Raw genomic sequence first — 21,480 nt, 5'->3', positions numbered from 1 at the left:
CCTGTCTATCACAGCTTCATCAGGAGATCCAGGATGGACCAACTTGTCCTCAGCATCCAAAATCCAGTAGCACAGCAGAGACTCTTCCCACCTTCAGCAGTGATGGTAGCAACTCAGGAGAGATTAGCCAGAACCCAAATGTTAAACTCAATCTGATGACTGGCAGGGCCAATGCAGTGACATAATGGGCTAATCCTCTGACCAGGACCACCATCCCATCTGCACATGGACTTATATCCCGGCTGCTCCATTTCCAATCCAGCTCTCTGCTTGTGGCCTGGGAAAGCAGAAGAGGATGGCTCAAGGCCTTGGGACCCTGCACCCATCGAGGAGATTTAAAAGAAGCTCCCAGTTTCAGATCAGCTCAGCTCTTAGCCGTTGAAGCCATTTGCGGAGGGAACCTCTCCTCTCTCTGTTTCTCATTTTCTTTGTGTAAAATCTGCCTTTCAAACAAAAATATCTTTTAAAAAGAAGATATAAGCAGGGGCAAATCACCTCTTAATATACATTCAAACTTTCTACCATACAATGGAAAACCATCTCTTATACTGAGAAAAATTACTCTTCATAAAAATCTGTAGGAATGAGAAAAAACAATTAATACCAGCACTAAGATGAATCAGATGCTAAAATTAATCTTTTAAATGTGTTAGTTAATTAAAAAACTGGTTAAGTATTTACAAATTTTCTTGAAGAGAATGGAAAACTTCCCTGGAAGCGCTCCTTGTTAGGTGAAAATGACAGAAGATAGAATCAATAAACGTGAGAACACATCAACAACAGCATGAACTGCACCTGAATGATGGGGAGAAAACAGACTAGAAATCAGATGCTTAGAACTCCTAACCTGAGGAAATAATAACAAATATCTCATCTTCAGATCCTCAAACCCAAGCGGTAGAGGAAAAAGAATATATGACTGAAAATGTATTTGAAGTATGTATTTGAAAATGTATTTGAAGTTATGGCTGAAAACTTAAAAATTTGGCAAATGATGAAAGTCTATGCACTTGAAGGGTTGAGTAAACCCCAAATGGGCTAAAGGCAAAGGTCCTTGTACAAGATGTATTATTAAATCCCTGAAAACTAAACATAAATAAGTCTTGAAGCAATGCTAGAACAACTCAATATTAAGAAGGGACCATCATTCAAATGATGGTCGATTTCTCACCTGGAACCACTAAATCCAGAAAAAAATAGGCCTAGTGTTCTGTGCAGTGAAACTGTCCTTCAGAAATGAAGGGAAATTAAGCGTTCTTGGATATGGGCCAGTGTTGTGGTATAGCTCGTTAAGCTACATTTGCTAGGCGGGTGTCATATACTAGCACCAGCTCGAGTCCTGGCTGCCCTAGTTCAATCTAACTCCTTGCCAATGGCCTGGAAAAGGCAGAGAAAGAAGACCCAAGTGTTTTGACCCCTAACTCCCACATGGGAGACTAGGACGAGGCTCCTGTCTTCTGCCTAGACTATTTCCCAAGGTCTGCATTAGTGCATATCTAGATTTAAGTCCAGAGCTGGGAACTGAGCAGCTCAACTTATCCATCTGGAGCATGGATAAGTTAAGCGCTAGGCCAACTGGTTGCTCCCACATGGTCATTTTGAGTCAATTTTGAGATTGAGGATGGTTCCTGTAGCTCTGTCTAAACAGCCATGTCATCCAAAGCAGGTACCCTGAACCTGCATCCTAGATCCTGCTACTGGAAAGGAATTAGAGCTAGGTTTATGAAATGGAATGAGTATGTCCATTGTACAGATTGTTTGCTAACATTTTTTATAAACTGAAAGTTTGTGTCTTTTTTTTTTTTTTTTTTGGTCTGGTTAAAACTGGCTGCATTGAAAGTTCTTTGTTAAAATGTCACTTATCCTGTTAGAATTGCTCCACATGGGATAAATATCACTCTCAGAATCCTTTATAGAGATGGGTAATGCCTGATCCATGGTCCAATGAAGGCCCAAGAAAATGTTCTTGCCCTACTAAAGCAACCACAGGTAGGAATCACAAATAAATAAATCCATGGTAGGCTTTTTTAAAAAAAGATTCATTTATTTATTTGAAAGGCAGAGTTAGAGAAGCAGATACATATAGACATTTTCTTTCTGTTGATTCATTCCCCAAATGGCCACAATGGCTGCAACTGGGCCAGTCCAAAGCCAGGAGCCAGGGCTGCTTCTAGGTCCCCCATGTGGGTACCAGGGCCTCTAACATCTTTCATTGCTTTCTGAGGCAGATTAACAGAGAGCTGGAATGGAAGTGAAGCAGTTGGGATCCAAATGCACACCCACATGGATAGGAATGTCACAGGCTGTGACTTTACTCACTATGCCACAACACAACTTTTAAGTGGATTTTGTATAGCCCATTAATGGTGTTAAAAACATCCAAATGGCCATTGGTAGAAAAAAGTTTCTCCGTGCCTGATTTAAAGCATAAAAAGAATAACCTATTTTTATTCCAGAATTTTAAAAATAATGTGAGAATAGCAAGCAGACATTTGTAATGTGCCCCTCCCACCACCACCGTGCTCTGTGCCCTACTAGTGCTTTGTCTGTGTTTAGGTTAGATTTTATTCAAAGGAAATTTGCAAATAGCTAACGCTGCAACTCAGTTGAACTTGAATTAATACAGAGAGAGATTTCCAGGAGTGGGGGCTTGATCTTATCCCATGGATATGGGAAATTGGAGTCTAAAGCCAGAGGGATTCCAAGCAGGGGGGAACATTTGCTGACTTTGAACATGGAGGGAAGAGGCCTGTGGCAAGAACCCGTGAGTAACCTGCAGCGGCTGACAACCTGATGCCAAGGACCTGAAGGAGCTTGCGAGGACACTCAGCGTTGCAGATGAGAATTCAACCCAACCGACCCTGGGATAGAAGTTTTAAGGGATTTTAAGCAGAACATCAAACCTGAAAACAATTTTGCAATGCCCAGACTTCTGATCTATAACTTGTGAAAAAAAAAAGTATGTATCGTTTTGAGCTGCCAAGAGTGTGGTAGCTTGTGATGCAGCAATAGAGCAGGTTTATTTACATCTTCATGTTCAAGTTTGTGGTTTATTGGGCCCTCTGTAGGAGTCAGCTCTGCCTGTTCCAGTCAATGACATCTCTGGCTATTTCTGAAGGACTGTGAGAGATTAGAAAACTAAAATCATGCCTCCAAAGCCTGCTTTTCCTTTCTTAAAGAACTTCTGATCTGTCATGGAAAATGCTTGTACTTCAAAAAGTCTGTGGATGGGGCCTGGCACAATAGCCTAGTGACTGAAGTCCTCATCTTGCATGTGCCAGAATCCCATCTGGATTTATTTCCTGGCTGCTCCACTTCTTTTCCAGCTTCCTGCCTGTGGCCTGGGAAAGCAGTGGAGGATGGCCCCAAGCCACTGGGACCTTGCACCTGTGTGGGAAACCCACAGGAAGCTCCTGGTTCCTGGCTTTGTATCGGCTCAGCTAGAGCCATTGCGGCCACTTGGGGAGTGAACCGGCAGATGGAAGATCTTTCTGTCCTTCCTTCTCTCTGTAAATCTGACTTTCCAAGAAAAATTAATCTTTTTTTTAAATAAAAAATTCTATGGATAATAGTTATTTGGTGCATGAAAATCTTTAGTCTACACATAGTTCGACCACATATGCATTTTACCTGAACTTAAAAGCAATGCATTTGATTTATTTGGAAAGGCAGGGGTGGTCTTGGAGGGAGGGAGGATGAAAGATAACTAGAGCCAGTGAGAGAGAGCTCACACTCAGATAGCTCACTCACTCTCCCAATGCCTTAGACGGTTAAGACTGCAGCTGGAGGATGCCAGGATCTGAGAACTCAACCCAGCTCTCCCCAGGTCGGTTATAGTGGCATAAATATTTGAGTTGTCACCAATTATCTTGTTGTGCAGATAGCTGCAGAAAGCTGGAATTTGAAATGGACCTGGGACTGGAATTCAGATACTCTGGGATCTAGGCATACCACAATGTCTGACCAATTTAGCCAGACAGCAGTCATTCCATGAAGTTTTCGATGACTTATGAATGACCGATGCGCAGTGCTGGCCACACCCGACATGGGAATTCAACAGCACCCACACTTGCCTAACATGCTGCTGACAAGGTTGTCCACTATGTCCTTTTATGTTGGGGTGATGTACAAGTACTCATGGTTTGTGTAGATATCTCACTCAGTGTTGGTAGCAAAGACTTGCATGGACTGTATCAGAAGTGTCTGAATCATGTCTTTTGAGTCCCACAGGAGCTTGGGAAAAGAATTTCAGAGTAATTGTCTCAGGAACCTACCATTTGCTGCTTTGGGAGTGAATGCCAGCCTTCTCCTTTATTGTTGTGCACATAATCATTTGCAGTTGTTTGGCCATCCAGCTATAACCTTTCTTCTGGTTTTAGGAAGGCTGTTACGGAAAGTGAAAGTACCAACAGTTGTTTGCATATCTTCCCTTGCACTTAGGGTATGTTCCTTGACTGTTTCATTGGCTGTGCCCATTACTGTGCCTATCCCACTACCGCCATGACTCCAAGGCCAAGGCCACGGGACTTTGTGATGGTAGTCCTGTTGGCAGTGTTCAGTGGTCCATGGTAGCCTCAACCTGCTCGGTGAGCCTCGGTGTGTTTAATAGTCAGCAGCTGGTCAACAGCATTTTTGTAGTCAACCCTTGCATCAACTCTTTGGGCATCATTCCAGAAGCTCTTCCCAGAACCTTTCGGGTGGTTTTATGCACTCTCAGCTTTCCTGCTGAACTTAGATTGAGCTGTTTCTCTTGCTTTTAGCTGTTAACTTTGATAATTTATGTGTGGGTAACAAAAACTCTGGGGAAGAAAAATATCTTGTCAAGAACAAAATGCTAATAACCAAATTTCAGAGTTGCATAAAAGAAGTCAGATTATATTTGGAGATATAAAGATGCTTAAGCATTTTAGATCCCCTGAGGCTGTATGTATACTGCCAGAGCCGAAGGAACTCAGCCATCTTTTTTTTTTTTTTTTTTTTTGTAGTGTCTTCGTTGCAGCCATTCTCTTCAAGGTTCCTTCCTTCTTTCATCAGTTCAGTAAGTCAGTGAGTGGTACTCTTAACACAGGTGGGTGCCACAGCCAGAGAGCTAACAGGGAGTATAAGATAGCTGTTGACCTGATTGAATTCACTGAAAGGTTATGGAGATAGGAACAGAGGCAGTCTTTGCTTTTCTTTTATGGTTTGTTTATTTGAAAGTCAAAATTACAGAGAGAGAGAGCATAGACACAGCGATCCTCCATCGTGTGGTTCACTCCCTTGATGGCCTGTACGGCTTGCACTTGACCAGACCCAAGGAACTTCATCTGGGTCTTGTGGGTAGCAGCTGCCTAAATGCTTCAGCCATCCATCCGTTCCTTTTTCAGTCCCTTAGCAGGATGCTGGATGGGAAGTGATGCAGCCAGAGCATGCATGATCTGGTGCCCATATAGGATGCCAGTGTCTTAGGTGGCAACTTTACTTGCTGTGTCACAGTGCAGGCCCCAAGGAGGCAGTGTGTGAGGTATATGTAGGATCCGGAGAAACTTTGGGAATAGCTAGGGAAAGTGCTCATGTGTAAAAGTTTGAGTAGCATTTAAACGCATGAAAAGTGGAGTTAGGAAAAGCTAGGAGTTAGGATGGGGAAAGATAAGGAGGGCCTTTTCCTGGAAGGAAGTAGGAGTTGTTTGGCAGAGCTGGGCTGGCCTTGTGGATGGTGAACGATTAAGCAGACCATCTCCAAGAGGGCCTCATGTGTAATATCAGGAAGATTGGCTCTTCTCAACATCTGAGATTTCTCAAGAAATCCACCCTTTCTACTCTAAACCTCCTGCTCTCTGATTTGCAATTTGCTTATTTCCTATTTCCTGCTCTTTGAACCCTGTGCAACCTCAGCCCTTGAAGAAATGGATTCCAAACGTTTTTCTTGCAATTGTCATAACAATGTGTGAACATGAGAAAGCTGTAGAATTTTTTTTTGAAACATCCCAAATTTTACATTTCACTAATGTACTGAAATTTAAATTTTCAGAATTTCAATCATTTTTTTCCCCAGGGGTAATAAAGGAACATTTTCTCTTACAACTAGCCCTTTGAAAAAATAAGCACTTGAATGTTTAAAACTCATTGAAAGAACTCATCTGAAATATTGTAGTTGATTTCAAGATGAAGCCTTGTTGGCCATCTTAAAAAAAAAAAGCATGAGCAAAAGTTAAATCATTTGTCATCTGCTTGCTAAATAAAATGTGTGAGTGGATTCCTTTTATATGTATGTCTTAGTTTCTATACAAGAATATTTGTTTTTAATAAAATGGTTGATAAATTATTTTACAGTGTGCTTTTTTTTTTTTTATCATCTCTGAGGATTCTGCTTCCAGAGTTAGCTGCACACAGGTTGCTGCTATATGTAAGCATCATTTTAAAGCATTGACATGACAGCCGTGGTATAAAGGAACCAATCGTTTGTAATTGGTTGTTCTTTGATATCTTAGTCCCTTTTATTTTGCTACAACAAAATACCTGAGGCTGCGTACTTTAGAAAGAAGTTTGTTTAGCTCTGGAAGCTCTGGAGTACGGCCCTAGCATCAGCGTGTATGGTGAGAGCCTTCTGGCAGTGTTACTGCATGGGAATAAAGCCCATGTAGTTAGAAAATTCACGCAGAAAACCACAAAAATGTGTAAAAGTGAAAAACAGACGCTTCCGTCTGGCCCTACCATCGACAACCTTCTTCCAAGCGGTTAAAGTTTCTTGGGATTCCCTCACCCAACCACTGGATGTATGTATTGATTTATAGATTGATTTTTATAAATTTATGCAAGAAACTGTATCTTCTATACCATTTTCCACCCTATGTGTCTCTCTTAAGAATCCTTTGTGCTCCATTTCTTAAAATGGGGCAGCCCTGCCTGTGTCGGGGTACGTTAAGGTGTGGGTCTGGTTATCCTGTGTGCATTGTCTGTGGGTCTACTGGGACCCGAGGTGAATAGGCGTGTCCTTCAGCTGGCCCCAGGGTCATCATCTCCTGTTCCCACAGCTGTTAGGCCCTACCTGCCTGCTGGGAGGAGCACTGATTCTCAGTTTCCTTTGTCATCTTTATCGTTGTTTGCAGAGGTCCCAGGGAATTCCATCTAAACTCACAGCTGGTTTTCTTTGTCTTCTCTTTCTCAGATGCCCAACATCAGGTGAATTGGTTACCTACCCCCGCCATAGGGCTAATGTCCTCAGAGGAAGTCACTTCTGCCCGCTACCCAGGCCGTGGTCTGCTAGGAAAGGCAGGGGAATCCTAATGGGTTTGCTTGGAGTCACTGTGTGTTTGCAGTGTGTATCCATGGGTATGGGTAAACTCAGCTGTGATGGACGCTCTCCTTAGGAGTCCGTTCTCTCAGCTGCCAGCTTCTTCTATGCCATGATTGTTGTGACTCATGGCCATCCACATTCATGCACACATACATTTGCTTAAGATGTTGTGGAGCCATGTGAACTCCTGTCTGGAGTGGAGGAAGTCTTAGTTTTGACTGAAGATGATTGTGCCTTTTTGAGTTCCTGTGTTCCTCATGGAGGAACTGTAAATTTTAACAGTGGAACACACTGTGTTTTAGTGAAGGAGAAAGTTAACTATTTGACATAGATGCTGAGTTTCCAGTATGTCAATGTTAAGGCAGACCAAAAAAAAAAAAAAAAAAGGAAAGATAGATAGATAGATAGGAGGGAGGGATACAGGAATGAAGGGAGGAATAGAAGTAGAGAGGTAATGGGGCGGGGAGGGAAGAAGCCATCACTGCTACTTTCCACTGTAACCGCTGGAAAAATGAACCGAGCCCATGTCCCACCCTTGGACAGTTGGCAAAATCATAGTCTTTGCCTTCAGAGCCCTGTTGGTGCTGTTACTGCTGCACTTTCATTGTGGCTGTCCCTGTCTCCTCCTGCAGCTACCAGCACTATTTGTATTGTCATTCCAGGTTCATGCTGGAGGACTCAAGTGATCCCAATTTGAGTCATACATTGTGAAACATGCAGTTGGAATGATTCCCTGAGAAAGCTGGGTGCAGAATACAAATATTTTGAATGGACTTATCTGAGAGTTGTACTGCTTTTTTTTCCTTGTCATTTTAAAACCCTTAATATGAATAAATTGTTTGTACAGTGGGGCTCTATTTAATCCATAGATAAGAAATACAGGGTTTGAAAGCAGAGAATAAAAACATGAATGATAATGTACGCAATGCCCAAGAGAAGGTCCTTGCTGCTGCCGCTGCCGCTGCTGCCGGGCAGGCGTTATAATCGACTGTTTGGTGTGTTTATTTCAGGCTGCAGATAGGAGATAAAAGTGGCTGGTTGGTTGCCAGCACATGACTTAGTTGCCAAATGGAGTGTTTAGTACTTGTTACATTTGACTTCTATCGCAAGCTCTTCCCATTAACAGTCTGCTGGTGATAACCTCTTTGGCTTTTCATGTGGTTACTTTGAAACAGCCACTTGACAACATTTGACATATCGCAAAGTTGAATATTGAATCAAGGGGTGAGTGAATGAGTACATGGGTTCTGCCATATACTGATACAGCGTGTGGTGCAAAACGGCCACCCAATAAATGGCTGTCCAATGAATGAGTTAATCTTGTGTAAACATTTTTCCGGTTCACTGTTCCAGCGTTAGGTCCCTGGACTTGAGACTTAACAATCTGGGACAAGGGATAGACACAGATAGGGATAATAGTGATTACATGTGAGAAGGCTTGCACAGTCCTTCCTCTCATGGGGATTACTGTTTACATACAAAGTTGAATGAAATGGAAGCTCTCCCGAACTTGGCCTTGGAGTGTAAGTCAAAGTGAAGCATCCTCCTGCCAAAGGTTTCCATAATCTGATGTCTGTTTTCTGTTTTGACAGAAAGGACGTGAAGATTCTTGGCTCTGGATAGGGAATAACATGTGCATTAAAAACGGTGATCTTTATTTTTAGATTGAGAACTTGCAAGAACAACTTAGGGATAAAGACAAGCAACTGACCAACCTGAAAGACAGAGTGAAGTCCTTGCAGACGGATTCCAGCAACACGGACACTGCGCTGGCCACGCTAGAGGAGGCCCTGTCAGAGAAGGTGAGCTCACGCTCAGCAGTGGGGGATTGGCCAGTAGGGAAGCATTAGGGGGAGGAGGTGGTTCCAGTGCATTTGAACACACCTGCCTGTAGTCCCGTTCAAGCCTCACATTCCCATGCCAACCCTGTTCAGTAGACCTAGCCCGCTGTGGCTAGGGCTGTCTTTTTGAAATGCCCCTCTCATCACATCACCCTTGGACCTCCTGGAAATCCTCACTTAGCTTGTTCTTGCCTAGAGGATGCTAACAAGTGTAATTCCCATCACCTGGCTCTCCGGGTCTGTCCGTCCATCTGCTCTGCTTCGTGCTTCAGCACCTCTCTGCCTGCCTGCCTGCCTTCCTGCCTGCCTCCTGTGCTTTCTGTGCCTTTCTTCCCTGCCTTGTCCTCCATCTCTGTTCCCTTCTTTTCTGTGCACTGTGCTCGGCTTCTCAGTTTCCAGGTGTACCACATTCCCTCCTCTTTCTGACTCTGTGTACGGTGTTGTGCAGCCCGGGTTGTGAGTTCCTGTCTGTAGGCGTAACCACCCTGCTTTTGAGAAGCCAGCTTCCTGAGGAGGTGCAGCACTTGTCTGTCAGCCATGGGGACTTGGGAGCTGGACCGGCTGGGTCTAGAACATACACCCATTTGGACAAGTTACATCAGCTGTCAGTTCCTTAGTTGCTGCTTCTGTGGAAGAGAATTGTGATAATAGCACATATTCCAACACTTGAAGAACAGATGCATTGAGATACAGGATGTGTTTAGAACAGGGAATATAAATTATAGTTGTCATTGTTGTTATTAATCATTCCCTTAGGAGCACAGCCTAGATACCCTCAGTTATTCTCCTGGATGTCAACAAGGGCTGAGCCCTAGGTCCTTGAAGAGGTTGTGTCAGGCATAGGAGAGGTCTGGCACTAGGAGGATGAACAAGTGAAGGGGCAATGGAGCTGCTAAGAGAAAATACATTTTTTTTTAAATATTTATGTGTTTTTATTGGAAAGTCAGATATACAGAGAGGAGAGACAGAGAGGAAGGATTGCAAAGGCCGGAGCTAAGCTGATCTGAACCCAGGATCCAGGAGTTTCTTCCAGGTCTCCTACATGGTTGCAGGGTCCCAAGCCTATGTGCCATCCTTGACTGCTTTCCCAGGCCACAAGCAGGGAGGTAGATGGCAACAGGGCCACTGCGATTAGAACCGATGCCTATATGGGATTCCAGTAAATGCAAGGCAAGGACTTTAGCCAGAAGACTACCATGCCAGGACCAAGAAAAAAAAAATTTTTTTTCAATTTGGCTTTTATTTTGAAGCAAATAGGAAGCCATTCTGAAAGTTACCTTCTTACAACTTACTTAGAGTAAAATTATGAATGGATTAATGATATCTATTGGACAAGTTTTGATGCTTACTGACTTAGAAAATTGTTTATAATACATCTTGTTCTTGTTAAATGGATCCATTCATTCTCTGGGCATTTATTGCAGGTTGATTTTGTGTATCTCGTATCCTTGCCCTTGTAAGTGTTCAAGGACAGTACCTGGAGCAATGACTGGAGTGCTGGTCAAGTTCTCTAGTATGTTCTACTATGTTCTAGTCAAGTTCTCAAAATAGCATCTAGGCCCTTTGATATTGATTATTTTCAGAATCAGAATGCAACAAAAATCTCATTTTTCTTTGTTTGTCCTTTTTTTTTTTTTTTGAGAGAGAGAGCTTTTATTCACCTGTTCACTCCTCAAATGCCTTCAATGGCTGGGATGGTAGAAAATCCAAAAGTTGAGATATAGGAACTCAATCTAAGGTCCTTTGAGTGGCAGAGACCTAACCACTTGAGACATCACCACTGCTGCTGAGGGTTTCATTCACAGGAAGCTGGAACCAGAAGCCAGAGACATGTCTCAAGCCCAGGCACTGCAAGATAGAACACAGGCATCTTAATAGGCCTCTAAAGTGCTAGTCTACACACCTGTTTCCTCACTTTCCAAATGTCCCCCACAGAGCCTGCTGTGTTCTCTTAGTGTTTCTCATGACTGTGGATTCTGCAGCAGTTGGTAGCAGAAGGACAGGCGGCAATGTGAGATTTCCATTCTGGATGGCATGCCATTATCAAGGTCCAGGGGAACGAGACTGTGGTGCTGGTCTTGCTCTTCTGCTAAGTAGCTGAGTGAGTCTGCCATGGAGTTCTCCCTCCCAGGGCCTCCCATTTCCCATAAGCTGAGAGGAGGAATTAAATTCAAGTGCCCATGGTTCCCTAAGGCTGTATTTCTAAAAGAAGATTTCTCTGCTGCTACTGTAGAACCAACCCCCTGCCCCCCGCCGAGAAGTCCCTATTGAAAAATCTAAACTATTGGGCCCAGCAGTATCTTACCCATTCAGAACCTTGCATAGGACCTGCAAATCTGCACTTTAAAAATATCCCTAGTTCATGTTGGTACACACCCTAGTCTGAGAATCACTGCTGTATAATTAAAAAAAAAATTCTTTTTTGAAGCTAAGAAAAGAGACATAATTTTAAGGCTATATAGTTTTTATGCTTTTACTAAAACTTTAGGTATAGGATAAAATAATAATTGTAAGATTTTATTGAAAGGCATGTCAAACTATTTCAAAAGATAACTTTTAGGGGAAAAGCATTCTTTTGTCAACTTTTAAGAATGCATTTCCAGAATATGTCATAATGCATTTATTTGTCAAATCTGAATGGAGGGAATGTTGGTTCAAAAACTATTAAAGATTATGTGTCCCTTTTGCATTTTTGGGTGATTTGGTGTCAGTCCATTCTACCTCTCAATTTCTTTCTTTTGCAGAAGCACATATATACCATGTAATTTTCCATGTCATGGATTTTTGGCAGGATCTTATCTTTTCTTCCCCCTCCAAGTCCAATTAAGATTTGATTTATTCTGGTTCAAATCCCAGAGCTAGTCCCAAATCTGAAACTACTCCCCCTTGTTGAAGTGTTTTCTTTGGGGCTGAGGAGGTTTCCTGGAAAGAAAGCTCAGGTCTGCAGGAGTCCGTTCTTCTCAGAGTGGCTTCACCGCTGGAGAGTGGCATCATCAGAGGACAAGGCCTCTGCTCCAGGAACCTGTCAGTGTCTCATCTTCAACAGGCCATTTGAATTGGCTGACCTCTATGTTCCATTCTCTTCTGGAACCACCATGATGAGGAATTATGCAGCTTGCTGCTGGGCAGTATCTGGGCCCATCACATCCTAATTGGACCATAGGTGACGTGCTGGAGTCTTAGATGACTAGAAGAAATATCAGGCAGGGATAAAAAAAAAAAAAAAGGAAAAAACAAAACAAACAAAAGGGAACATGAGCTTGGTGGAAGACAGGATGGGCTGCTGGTAAGTGTGTATGACCTGTCTCAAAAGGTTTGAGTTAAAGATTTAACAAATTAGGATGCTTGGGTCCAGCATGATAGCATAGTGGTTAAAGGTCCTCACCTTGCATGTGCTGGGATCCCATATGGGCGCCAATTATGATCTTGGGGGCCCTGCTTCCTATCTGGCTCCATGCTTGTGGCCTGGGAAAGCAGACAAGGACGGCCCAAGGCCTTGGAATCCTGCACCCACATGGGAGACCTGGAAGAATTCCTGGCTTCAGATTGACTCAGCTCCAGCTGTTGTGGTCACCGGGGGAGTGAATCAGTAGATGGAAGATCTTCCTCTGTCTCTCCTCTCTGTAAATCTGCCTTTCCAATAAAAATAAAATAAATCTTTAAAAAAAATTATGATGCTCAAAGCACACCAAAATGTGTCTGAGGGTTAGTATTGGCCTATGGGGTGTTTGTTTCCAAACCTTTTTGCATCTCAGTTTCAGTCTTTCAGAGAGATGAAGGATCAAAATAAACAGCAATTTATTTGGAGGAAGTTTTTCAAAGTGTGCCCAAAGTGGAATTCTCATTTGGAGAAAATAATGAGCTGGAACTGACAAGTTTATCGCAGAATAAAAAGGACTTATTTATTTATGAGTATTAAACCTTTATAGGTAGCCAGCTGGTCTTCCCACCTGTTTTTGTTGTTGTTGTTGTATCTGGAAGGCTTGGCACAAAGGAAAAGGAGAAAGAAAGAGAAAAATCTCTATCCACATGGCTGCAACTGTTAGTGCTAGGGCATACCAATGCCAGGAACCTAGAACACAACTTATGCCTCCTCTGTGGGTGCAGCAACCCAACCCTGACCCTAACCCGGAGCCATGACCCTGCCTCCCAGAAGTTTGAGTAGTTACAGTGCATGTTAGCAAGAAACTTGAGTTAAGAGAATTGTGGTTCAAATCCAAGCATTTCCAATGTGAGGTCTGAGCATCCTGGGCTGCATTTTAACCATTCACACAAACGTTAGTGCCCCTGCTCCCAAAGAGGGTCTTACAATCGTTTCCTAGGTCCCTTTTCTTATAGCTGCTCTCCTATTGGGCCTAGGAGCTCTTGGTTTTTTTCTTACAGATGCTCCTGTATGGGACCCAGGAGCATTTGGTTTTTAAGCATGCCCAGGATTCTCATGCCTGAGATTGGAAGACCGCTTTTCCATGTTCTTCTGTTTTGAAGATGAGAAATGGACTCAATGAAGTGAGATGAGTTGCTCAGGAATGAAAATTCTGGAGACGTGCATCAGCATTCCTTGTTTCTAGGTAGAGACAGACATCATCAATCAATCATGACACATGCTATCCTGTCAAGATGGAATGCCTCAAAGCCATTTTCACTCTAAATAGTCACTTGGTGGGGATTTTGTTGCCTCCCTTGGATGATCTCAAGGCCATTGGGCTCATGGAGGATGCAGTACAACTGTAATTCAAACCCTCAGGCTCTTAAGTTTTTGACAGTATCACAGTGTACTGTAAATGGCTTCTATCACACAAATTCCATTTTATCCACATTTAATTGAACAGATCCCCTGAAACAAGGTATGATGTGAAAAAATAAAATGATTAATAGATACTCATGAATTCATAAGTACATTTAAGTATTTGCTGTCTTCTTGGCCAGTAACTAGAATTCATCAGGCATTCTTCACTATTTCCCTGGGATTATGACATCCCAGGGAGTTTGTTATTCCTTTTGATTTCCAGGGATTTACTCAGCTGTTGAGAGTGTGCAGAAAAAAAAAAAAAAAACACGACTCAGTGAATTAAGATGGAATTGGACTTAGTTATAGGATTGACACACAGAAGCGCAAGAGACGGAACCCACTGTATTTACAAAGCCAGTCTCGCCAAGCTAGCCACACAGTAGATAAGCAGTGGAAAAAGCCAGATAGCAGAGCTGGAAGCCACTACAATCCAGTTCCCGCCTGGTGATAAAGTACAAATAGATTAGACCTGTACAGAGCCAGAGGAGTGCCTAAGGAGCGCTTGCCAATGCAAATAAGACTAAAACAAGAACACATTGTTGGAATTTCTACAAGTTAGTTGTTAATCAAGTAGATCATGGCATATTAGAGCCTTTTAACACATGTTTTTGACATTTGGCTCTGTGTAGCTGACAGGCAAATTAGTTTTGTGATTGACGAAGAAATATTTTATAGTATTGAATCATCAATAACACTTAAAAATATTATAGTAATTCCTGATTTTTTGGGGGGTTCATCAATGCTCAAACAATAGTACAGGTGCTTGGAGCAGAGTAACCGACTTTCCCAATGACTCTGACACCTTCTAAATGTTAACACGCTGGCTTTATTTTATTATCCTTATTCTGAAGCCAAGATGATCCCTGATTTGAATTGTGGTTCCTTCCATCAGGTTTTTTAATTCCTGTTGTATGCCACTCAGTTGGCATGGCCGTGGGTTAAAATGAGGCATAGGATTTGAGTGTTGGCCTCTAGAAAGGTAGGCTTGGAGAGGAGACTTGGCAGAGAGACCTGAAAAGGGTGTTGAGTGGAAATAAATGCTGTACAGTCTTGGCAGAGGGATTCTTGCTGAGGGGAAGGTCAAAATAGTAAGGTGACATGATCAGTTTGAGGCTTAGGAAATGTCACTCCACAGCCACATGGTGTAGAAATGAAGGGATGGAGAGGGCCCAGTGTCTGGGTAACCCATGGTTGCCAAGGCATCAGGCATCAAGGGCTCAATTGCTGAAGTCTTAGGAAGCCCCTAAGAGAGACATACCACACACTCTGGTTATTTTCTTCTTTTACAGATCGCATAGCCATCCATTCACCATTGTCATGAGCTGAGCCACTAGAATCACAAACTCAGAGGCAATTAATAGACTCATTTTTCTGTTTCTACCCCCACTGTTGTAATAATATACTTTATTTAAAGTGTCTTTAAATATTTGCAAAACAGCAATGGTACTACATTTCCCCCCTTGAAAGCACTAATGCATAAATTATTATCATTGGGGAGAACAGTTTCTTCCTTGGGGCATTCTAAATCACAGGCTAAGTTTTCAAGCTGACTCTCCTCTGCATTAAACACTCTTTTATAGTTGCCTTACATATGAGACCTTGTCTTCCACTGTGCTCATAAGAATGTAAAGGATTCTCAGGCTTAATTATTGCATCAATATATATTTTTAAAGATTATTTGTTCATTTGAATGACAGAGGGAGAGAGGTAGGGACAGATCTTCCATTCACTGGCTCACTCCACAGATGGGAGAAATAGCTAGACTCAAGTCAGTAATAACGTGGGTGGCAGGTGCCAAGTGCTTGGTCTGTATTCTGCTGCCCTTCCAGGTGCTTCAGTGGGAGGTCTGGGTTAGAAGTGCAGCATCTGTTCTGATACAGGATGCCTGACATATACTAGTGTTCTGATATAGGATGCTGGCTAGCATTGTAAGTGTTGAGTAACACTGCACCACAGTGCCATCCTCACACAGTTTTTCATGTGGCCATCCAAAACGAATCTCGGCTATGTGTTGTGTAATTTGAAAATAAGTTAAAAAATCCAATTCAAGCTTTATCCAAACACGATTTTCCTCTTTTTTAAGGCTTAAAAAAAATTTTTTTTTGAAGAACAGAGAGACAGATGCAGAAAAAGATACTCTGTCTACTGGTTCACTCCCTACATGCCTCCAACAGTCAGTGCTTGGCCAGAGTGAGAAACCAGGAACCTGAAACTCAGTGTTGCCCAAGTACTTTATCTTCTGTTGCCTCAATGGTTACACAGCCGCAGGAAGCTGAACAGAAAGTAGAGTAGCAAGAACTTGAGCTGCTACACCAAAGACCTGTTCCTAAAGATTCTTCTTGGGGTCTGCCCTCTCTTGATCCCCTGACTACCCAGAGAAGAGTCTCTAGAAACTGAAGGAAGGTTTTTCAATGGCAAACCAGGAAGCAAAGCAAAGAGGGCTGAGCCGAGCCATCAGTCTGCTGTGTCACTTCTGTGAGTCTTGTATCCTGGTACCTGCACTTTTCTTCTAGAACTGGTCTCTAGGAATTTGCTGGGTACTACCTTGAATCAAGAACAGCCTCAGAGCTTGAGCATTAAGATACCTTGCACTCTGATGCTAACTTTGGTTAATAAGTCAAAATCTGTTGAGTGTCTTTCCAAACGGTGTTAATGCCTCTTTGCACACACATAGAACCGCAGCTCTTGGTTCTTTTGATTCTCCTAGGGCATTGCTTGACTATATTTCCTTTAATTTTATCTTTTAATACATTGTGTTGTTGATGGGTTCTCATGTCTTTTTCTGGACGATTGCTTACCAGGAGAGAATCATTGAGCGCCTGAAAGAACAGCGGGAGAGAGATGATCGAGAAAGACTAGAAGAGATAGAATCCTTCCGGAAAGAGAACAAGGACCTGAAGGAGAAAGTCAATGCTTTACAGGCCGAGCTGACTGAGAAAGAGGTGAGTGTGCAAGAGACAGCAGACTACCCCAACAGCCACTGCCACAAGCTGGAACTCAGTCCAGGTCTCCCACATGGGTGGCACAGAACCAAGTTCTTGAACTATTACCTGCTACCTTCCACTGTAAACACCAACAGGAAGCTGGAATTGGAAGGAAAGCGGGGACTCTAACCCACGCACTGGGATATAGGATGCAGGCATTCCAAGTAGTGTTTTGGAAAGGTGGAGTGAATAGCTGCCGTAAGCCTTCCAACTTTGGGGTGTGTGAGAGGTGGTGGTACATTGTCTGTTCTCTACAGCTCTGAGATATGTGTCATTGTCTACAGTAGACCCCTTCACTCTTATTTTTGCCTGGAGAAGATGTGCATCTCCCTTAGGACTATGCAGTCCTTTTCTCCCCACTGGACTGCACACTGCGCACCTGTTTCCCAGCACCCCTTGCTCCCTACTCCTCAAATAGTGATAATCCTGTTCTGGTTAAAAGCTCTTGTCTTCATTAAGCATCCAGGCAAAGGAGAACATGAATAAGGGAAGTCTGGAGGAAAGACAAAGCAAAGTCTGTCAAGCCTATAACTGAAGGAAAATGCTTTTTTTAAAACAGTGGATCATTTCAAAAGAAATTTAAGCCCTCTACCAACTATCTCGCTGCCAATTCCATCCTCAAGAAATCACTATGGTCTGAGTGACAGGAGTCACAGAAGCTCTGAACTCACTTGTAACCTTCTCATGTGGGAGGAAGTAGTCTTTTTGTACCTGTCACTTTGAAACCAGTGTGGAGACTTTTCATTGCAGAGACCATTAAACATGCTTGAGTCCTCCATGAATAGAAGCTTTCTAAAAAGATTCATTTTATCACTGGAGTGACAGATTTAGGCAAATAGAGATCTCCCATCTGCTTGTTCACCCCCCAAATGGCAGCAATAGTCAAGGCTGTGAGGCCAGGAGCCAGCAACTCCATCTAAGTCTCCCACAGGGGTGACATGAATCCAAATACAAATGGACCCATCGTGCTCTGCCTTCCCAGGCACATTAGCAAGCAGCTGGATCAGAAGTGGAACAGTTGGGACTCAAACCAGTGCTCATGATGGGATACTATGGGTGCAGTAGGCAATTTAACCCATGTGTCACAATGCTGCCCTGCAAAATAAGCTGTAAATGTAACTGGTTTTGTCAACAGTGCAAGTATTGGATGAAGTTCAGATACCATGTCAGGAAACGTTGTTCCTGTAGGAATGTGCTTGGCATTGTGCTAGATGTATTAGTCAGATTCTACCAGGAAAGCAGAACCATACTAGAAACAGGTTGATGGACTCATTCTGCACTGCCGTGCAGGCATAGTTGTATGTCATTCACAGGGTGGGCTATAAGAAAGAACGGGTGACAGGTGACACTGTGCTCCAAGATGTAATTTCTTCTTCTGCAGGGAGATCTCATTATGCTTCAGGTGCTTCCTTGATAGGAGTAGGCCCACCCAGAGTTCTGGAGATAAAGTCTTGTACTTAAAGTCAAGTGTAGATGTTGGTCGTGACAACACAATACCTTCACAGAGATGCATTGATTAACAGCTGGGGCAGTAGTTCCACCATGATGGCTGAAACTGATCCTCACACAAGGCTAATTTAAAAGATTCTGGTAGAGTTGATATTAATTAATAGGGAGCTTATATTTCATTGGAGTTGTAATAATTCTTCACTATTGACAGAATAGCTGGACAAAGAGAATTGAAATCAGACTTGTGGGCCTGCATTTGAAACCCGTTTCTGCCTTTAATCACTATGTGGCTTTTTGATAAGGGAGTTAATGTGAACTTCAGTGTCCCGAAGTAAAAGAAGTCATTGGCTAACCAATCCCACAGAGAAGAATTAAGAACACCTTGCTGAATGATGGTGACTGTCATTGTCAAGGTCATTCAAGTATCTATGAAGCAACCTAGTATAAAGTTTTAGGCAATATTAATTACTGAGTGATCACTGTGTGCGCAGTACCTTCCTAGATGCTGTAAATAGCTAAAAGAGAGAAAGACTCTGTGCCTGGTTTGGAATTAAGCTGAAACATTTTGAGAGAGAGAGAAGAGAGGTCTCCTCATCCACTTGTTCACTCCCTAGATATCCCTAATAGGCAGGACTGGGGCAGGCTCACACCAAGAGCTGGGAACTTAATCCAGGTTTCCCGTAGAGATGGCAGGAGTCCAGTTCCTTGAGGTGCCAGCAGCTGCCTCCTGTGGTCTGCACTGTTAGGTGAAGCTACTTATATATAGACAGAAAATTGAACCTAGGCAGACCAGTGTGGGTGGTGGGCATTACAGCCAGTGGCTTGACCACCAGGCCAGATGCTTGCCCTCAAACCTGAACATCTGAGGCATAGGGATGCTGTGCTAACCCTTTTATATTTGCTGATGGCAATACCTTTTGAGATATTAACTTAGGTTCACACCTTCCCAGATATGAAACGTTGATATTTATTTCTTTAATTTGGAATTAAGAGTGTAACAGAAAGGCACACAGACATGATTGATGACCGGTAACTATTTAGGCAGAGTCCGTGTTAGAGCTGGGGAAATCCACTGTCTCTGCTGAGTTTGAATTACAGAGGACTAGACCATGAAGTCCACTTGACTCCAAATTTTAAAATACTTTTTAACTTTTCAACTGATGTTTGAAAAATCAGTGATCTCTTTTGGTTAAAGAAAAAGAATCTGATAAAATAGGATGGTTTGTGTATACGTGTATATGCATATACACACACATACATATATACATATACACATGAATATATACATATGCACACACAGGCATACATACGTTTCTGAGTTGGAGAGAAGGCATTCGAGCTGGTATTTTCTTTTCTATTGACTTAGGGTTTGTTAGGCTTGGCAGTGATACATGAAAATGGCAAATCTGGGACCTTTCTTTGCCATGGTGTATGAAGACCACCATGAGGTTTATATCATTAGCATGACTCAGAGACTTGAGATGTGCCTGTTCTGATTACACCATTTGGTCCCATTTGATTCTGCTGCCATTAGATCCCATTTCAGTCTGTAAGTTGGCCAACTGTAACTTTCTGGTCAGAGCTAACTGTTGCTACTTTAGTATGACTATATTTACCTCTCCTTTCTAGTGCATACTCTATTGCTGTATGTCGAATCAGTATGTTCCAATTGAAGACACTGTAGAAACTGCAACATTTCACTGACCAGCCTTGTCTTCCTTTCAGTCTAGTTTAATTGATCTCAAAGAACATGCGTCTTCATTAGCCTCTGCTGGGCTGAAAAGAGACTCCAAATTAAAATCTTTAGAAATAGCCATTGAGCAAAAGAAAGAAGAATGCAGCAAACTGGAAGCACAGTTAAAAAAGGTAAGTGAAATTCCAGAAAACAACGTGCTCATCTTAAAATGAATTCATAAGACAGGAGAGGAAGAGACATCTTTCCAAAATTATAAATTTCTTATCTTGCAGTCTGCTGATTAAAAAAAAAAAATTGAAACACTGTTTATCGCCATCATACCTGTCTGTGAATCTGAAAAAATTGTCTTAGATTTCTTGTCTAAAGAAAACTTGAAGAGTAGAAGAAAAATAGTAGCAGAAGTAGAAATTACAAAAACACAGCCATTATTCTCCAGGCAAATCTCAACTATCAAAAAAAAAATAAATAAAAAAGATAATGGAAATGTTTGTAACCAAAGCTTTCAGGGGCCCCATTAGAGCTAAACTTTTATGACTTTGGAAGAAGGTTGGTTTTTATGTTAGAACTTGGCCAATTTTTTGTTTTTCTGATGGTGTTACATTTCTGGAAGTTCATTAAAGCAGTGAAGTCCTTAGCCTCTCTGTGGAATGGCTAAAATTGACCCAATGTGGCTTTCTGTCTAAATGCTTATTATATATAGAAGGCTTTTAGAAAACACCCTGGGATCTTTCCATCGTGGCATCAACGTGTTTTCTCTGACCTGGGCATTTTTGTGGAGTGCATTTTCAGTCATGCATTGTTCCTTTGATTTTTTTTTCCCCTCCCACCCCTGTGTTGTTTGGTACGTCTGCACTCATTGTTCACATAAAACTCATAACATTATGAGTTTAAGCGTTTTGTTTCCCTTCAACAAGTTATAAACCTATTCAAAGGAGATGATAAAAATCTAAGCAATGAAGTCTATAATAAAATGTGACTGTGTATAATTCATAGCACACAGGCCTGGGGATTTGTTCGCTATGAAGGTATGAAAATATTTGATATGGATAATGAGGGATCTGGAGGAATCACTGATCTGTGGAAGGATGATTCTGAAAACTTTAAAATTTACTAGACCATTCTGTATGATGTAATGTATAATGAGATGTGACTAGAGCTTGCTCAATTGATGGGACACTTCAGGAAATCGTCAGGGGAAGTTTTACATTAAAGTCTGCTTATCAATACAAAGGTGAGCATGCTGAACAAATTTCTTTGTAAGAAAAGAGCGAGAAAAGCCTCTCTCTTGCAAAACCTATTTCCCAGGCCACTCAACATCTCACTTAGTTCAGACAATATTTAGTTCAGTGGAAGTATGGAGCAACAAAGTTGCCCATCCGAGACTGGTTCCATGGAGCCTGGCTAGTGTATCTGTGCAGTGCTGTTGTGGACTCTGTTTCTGACAT

The 21,480-nt window shown here is 42.3% G+C and overlaps 1 protein-coding gene across 3 annotated transcripts in view; it reads left to right on the top strand.

Moving 5' to 3' along the window:
- ERC2 (ELKS/RAB6-interacting/CAST family member 2) overlaps window positions 1-21,480 on the top strand; it is a 628,330-nt gene that overhangs the window by 324,631 nt on the left and 282,219 nt on the right. For all 3 annotated transcript variants that reach the window (XM_040994652.1, XM_040994651.1, XM_040994650.1), the window contains exons 7-9: window positions 8,941-9,078; window positions 16,708-16,848; window positions 20,065-20,205. In XM_040994652.1, coding sequence (XP_040850586.1) covers window positions 8,941-9,078; window positions 16,708-16,848; window positions 20,065-20,205 — 420 coding nt within the window. The remainder of the gene's footprint in view (window positions 1-8,940; window positions 9,079-16,707; window positions 16,849-20,064; window positions 20,206-21,480) is intronic.

Source organism: Ochotona curzoniae, unplaced genomic scaffold, assembly GCF_017591425.1.
Source record: "Ochotona curzoniae isolate NIBS_2020 unplaced genomic scaffold, NIBS_Ocur_1.0 contig_908, whole genome shotgun sequence".
Lineage (NCBI taxonomy): Eukaryota > Metazoa > Chordata > Mammalia > Lagomorpha > Ochotonidae > Ochotona > Ochotona curzoniae.
This window is presented reverse-complemented; position numbering and strand designations above follow the sequence as displayed.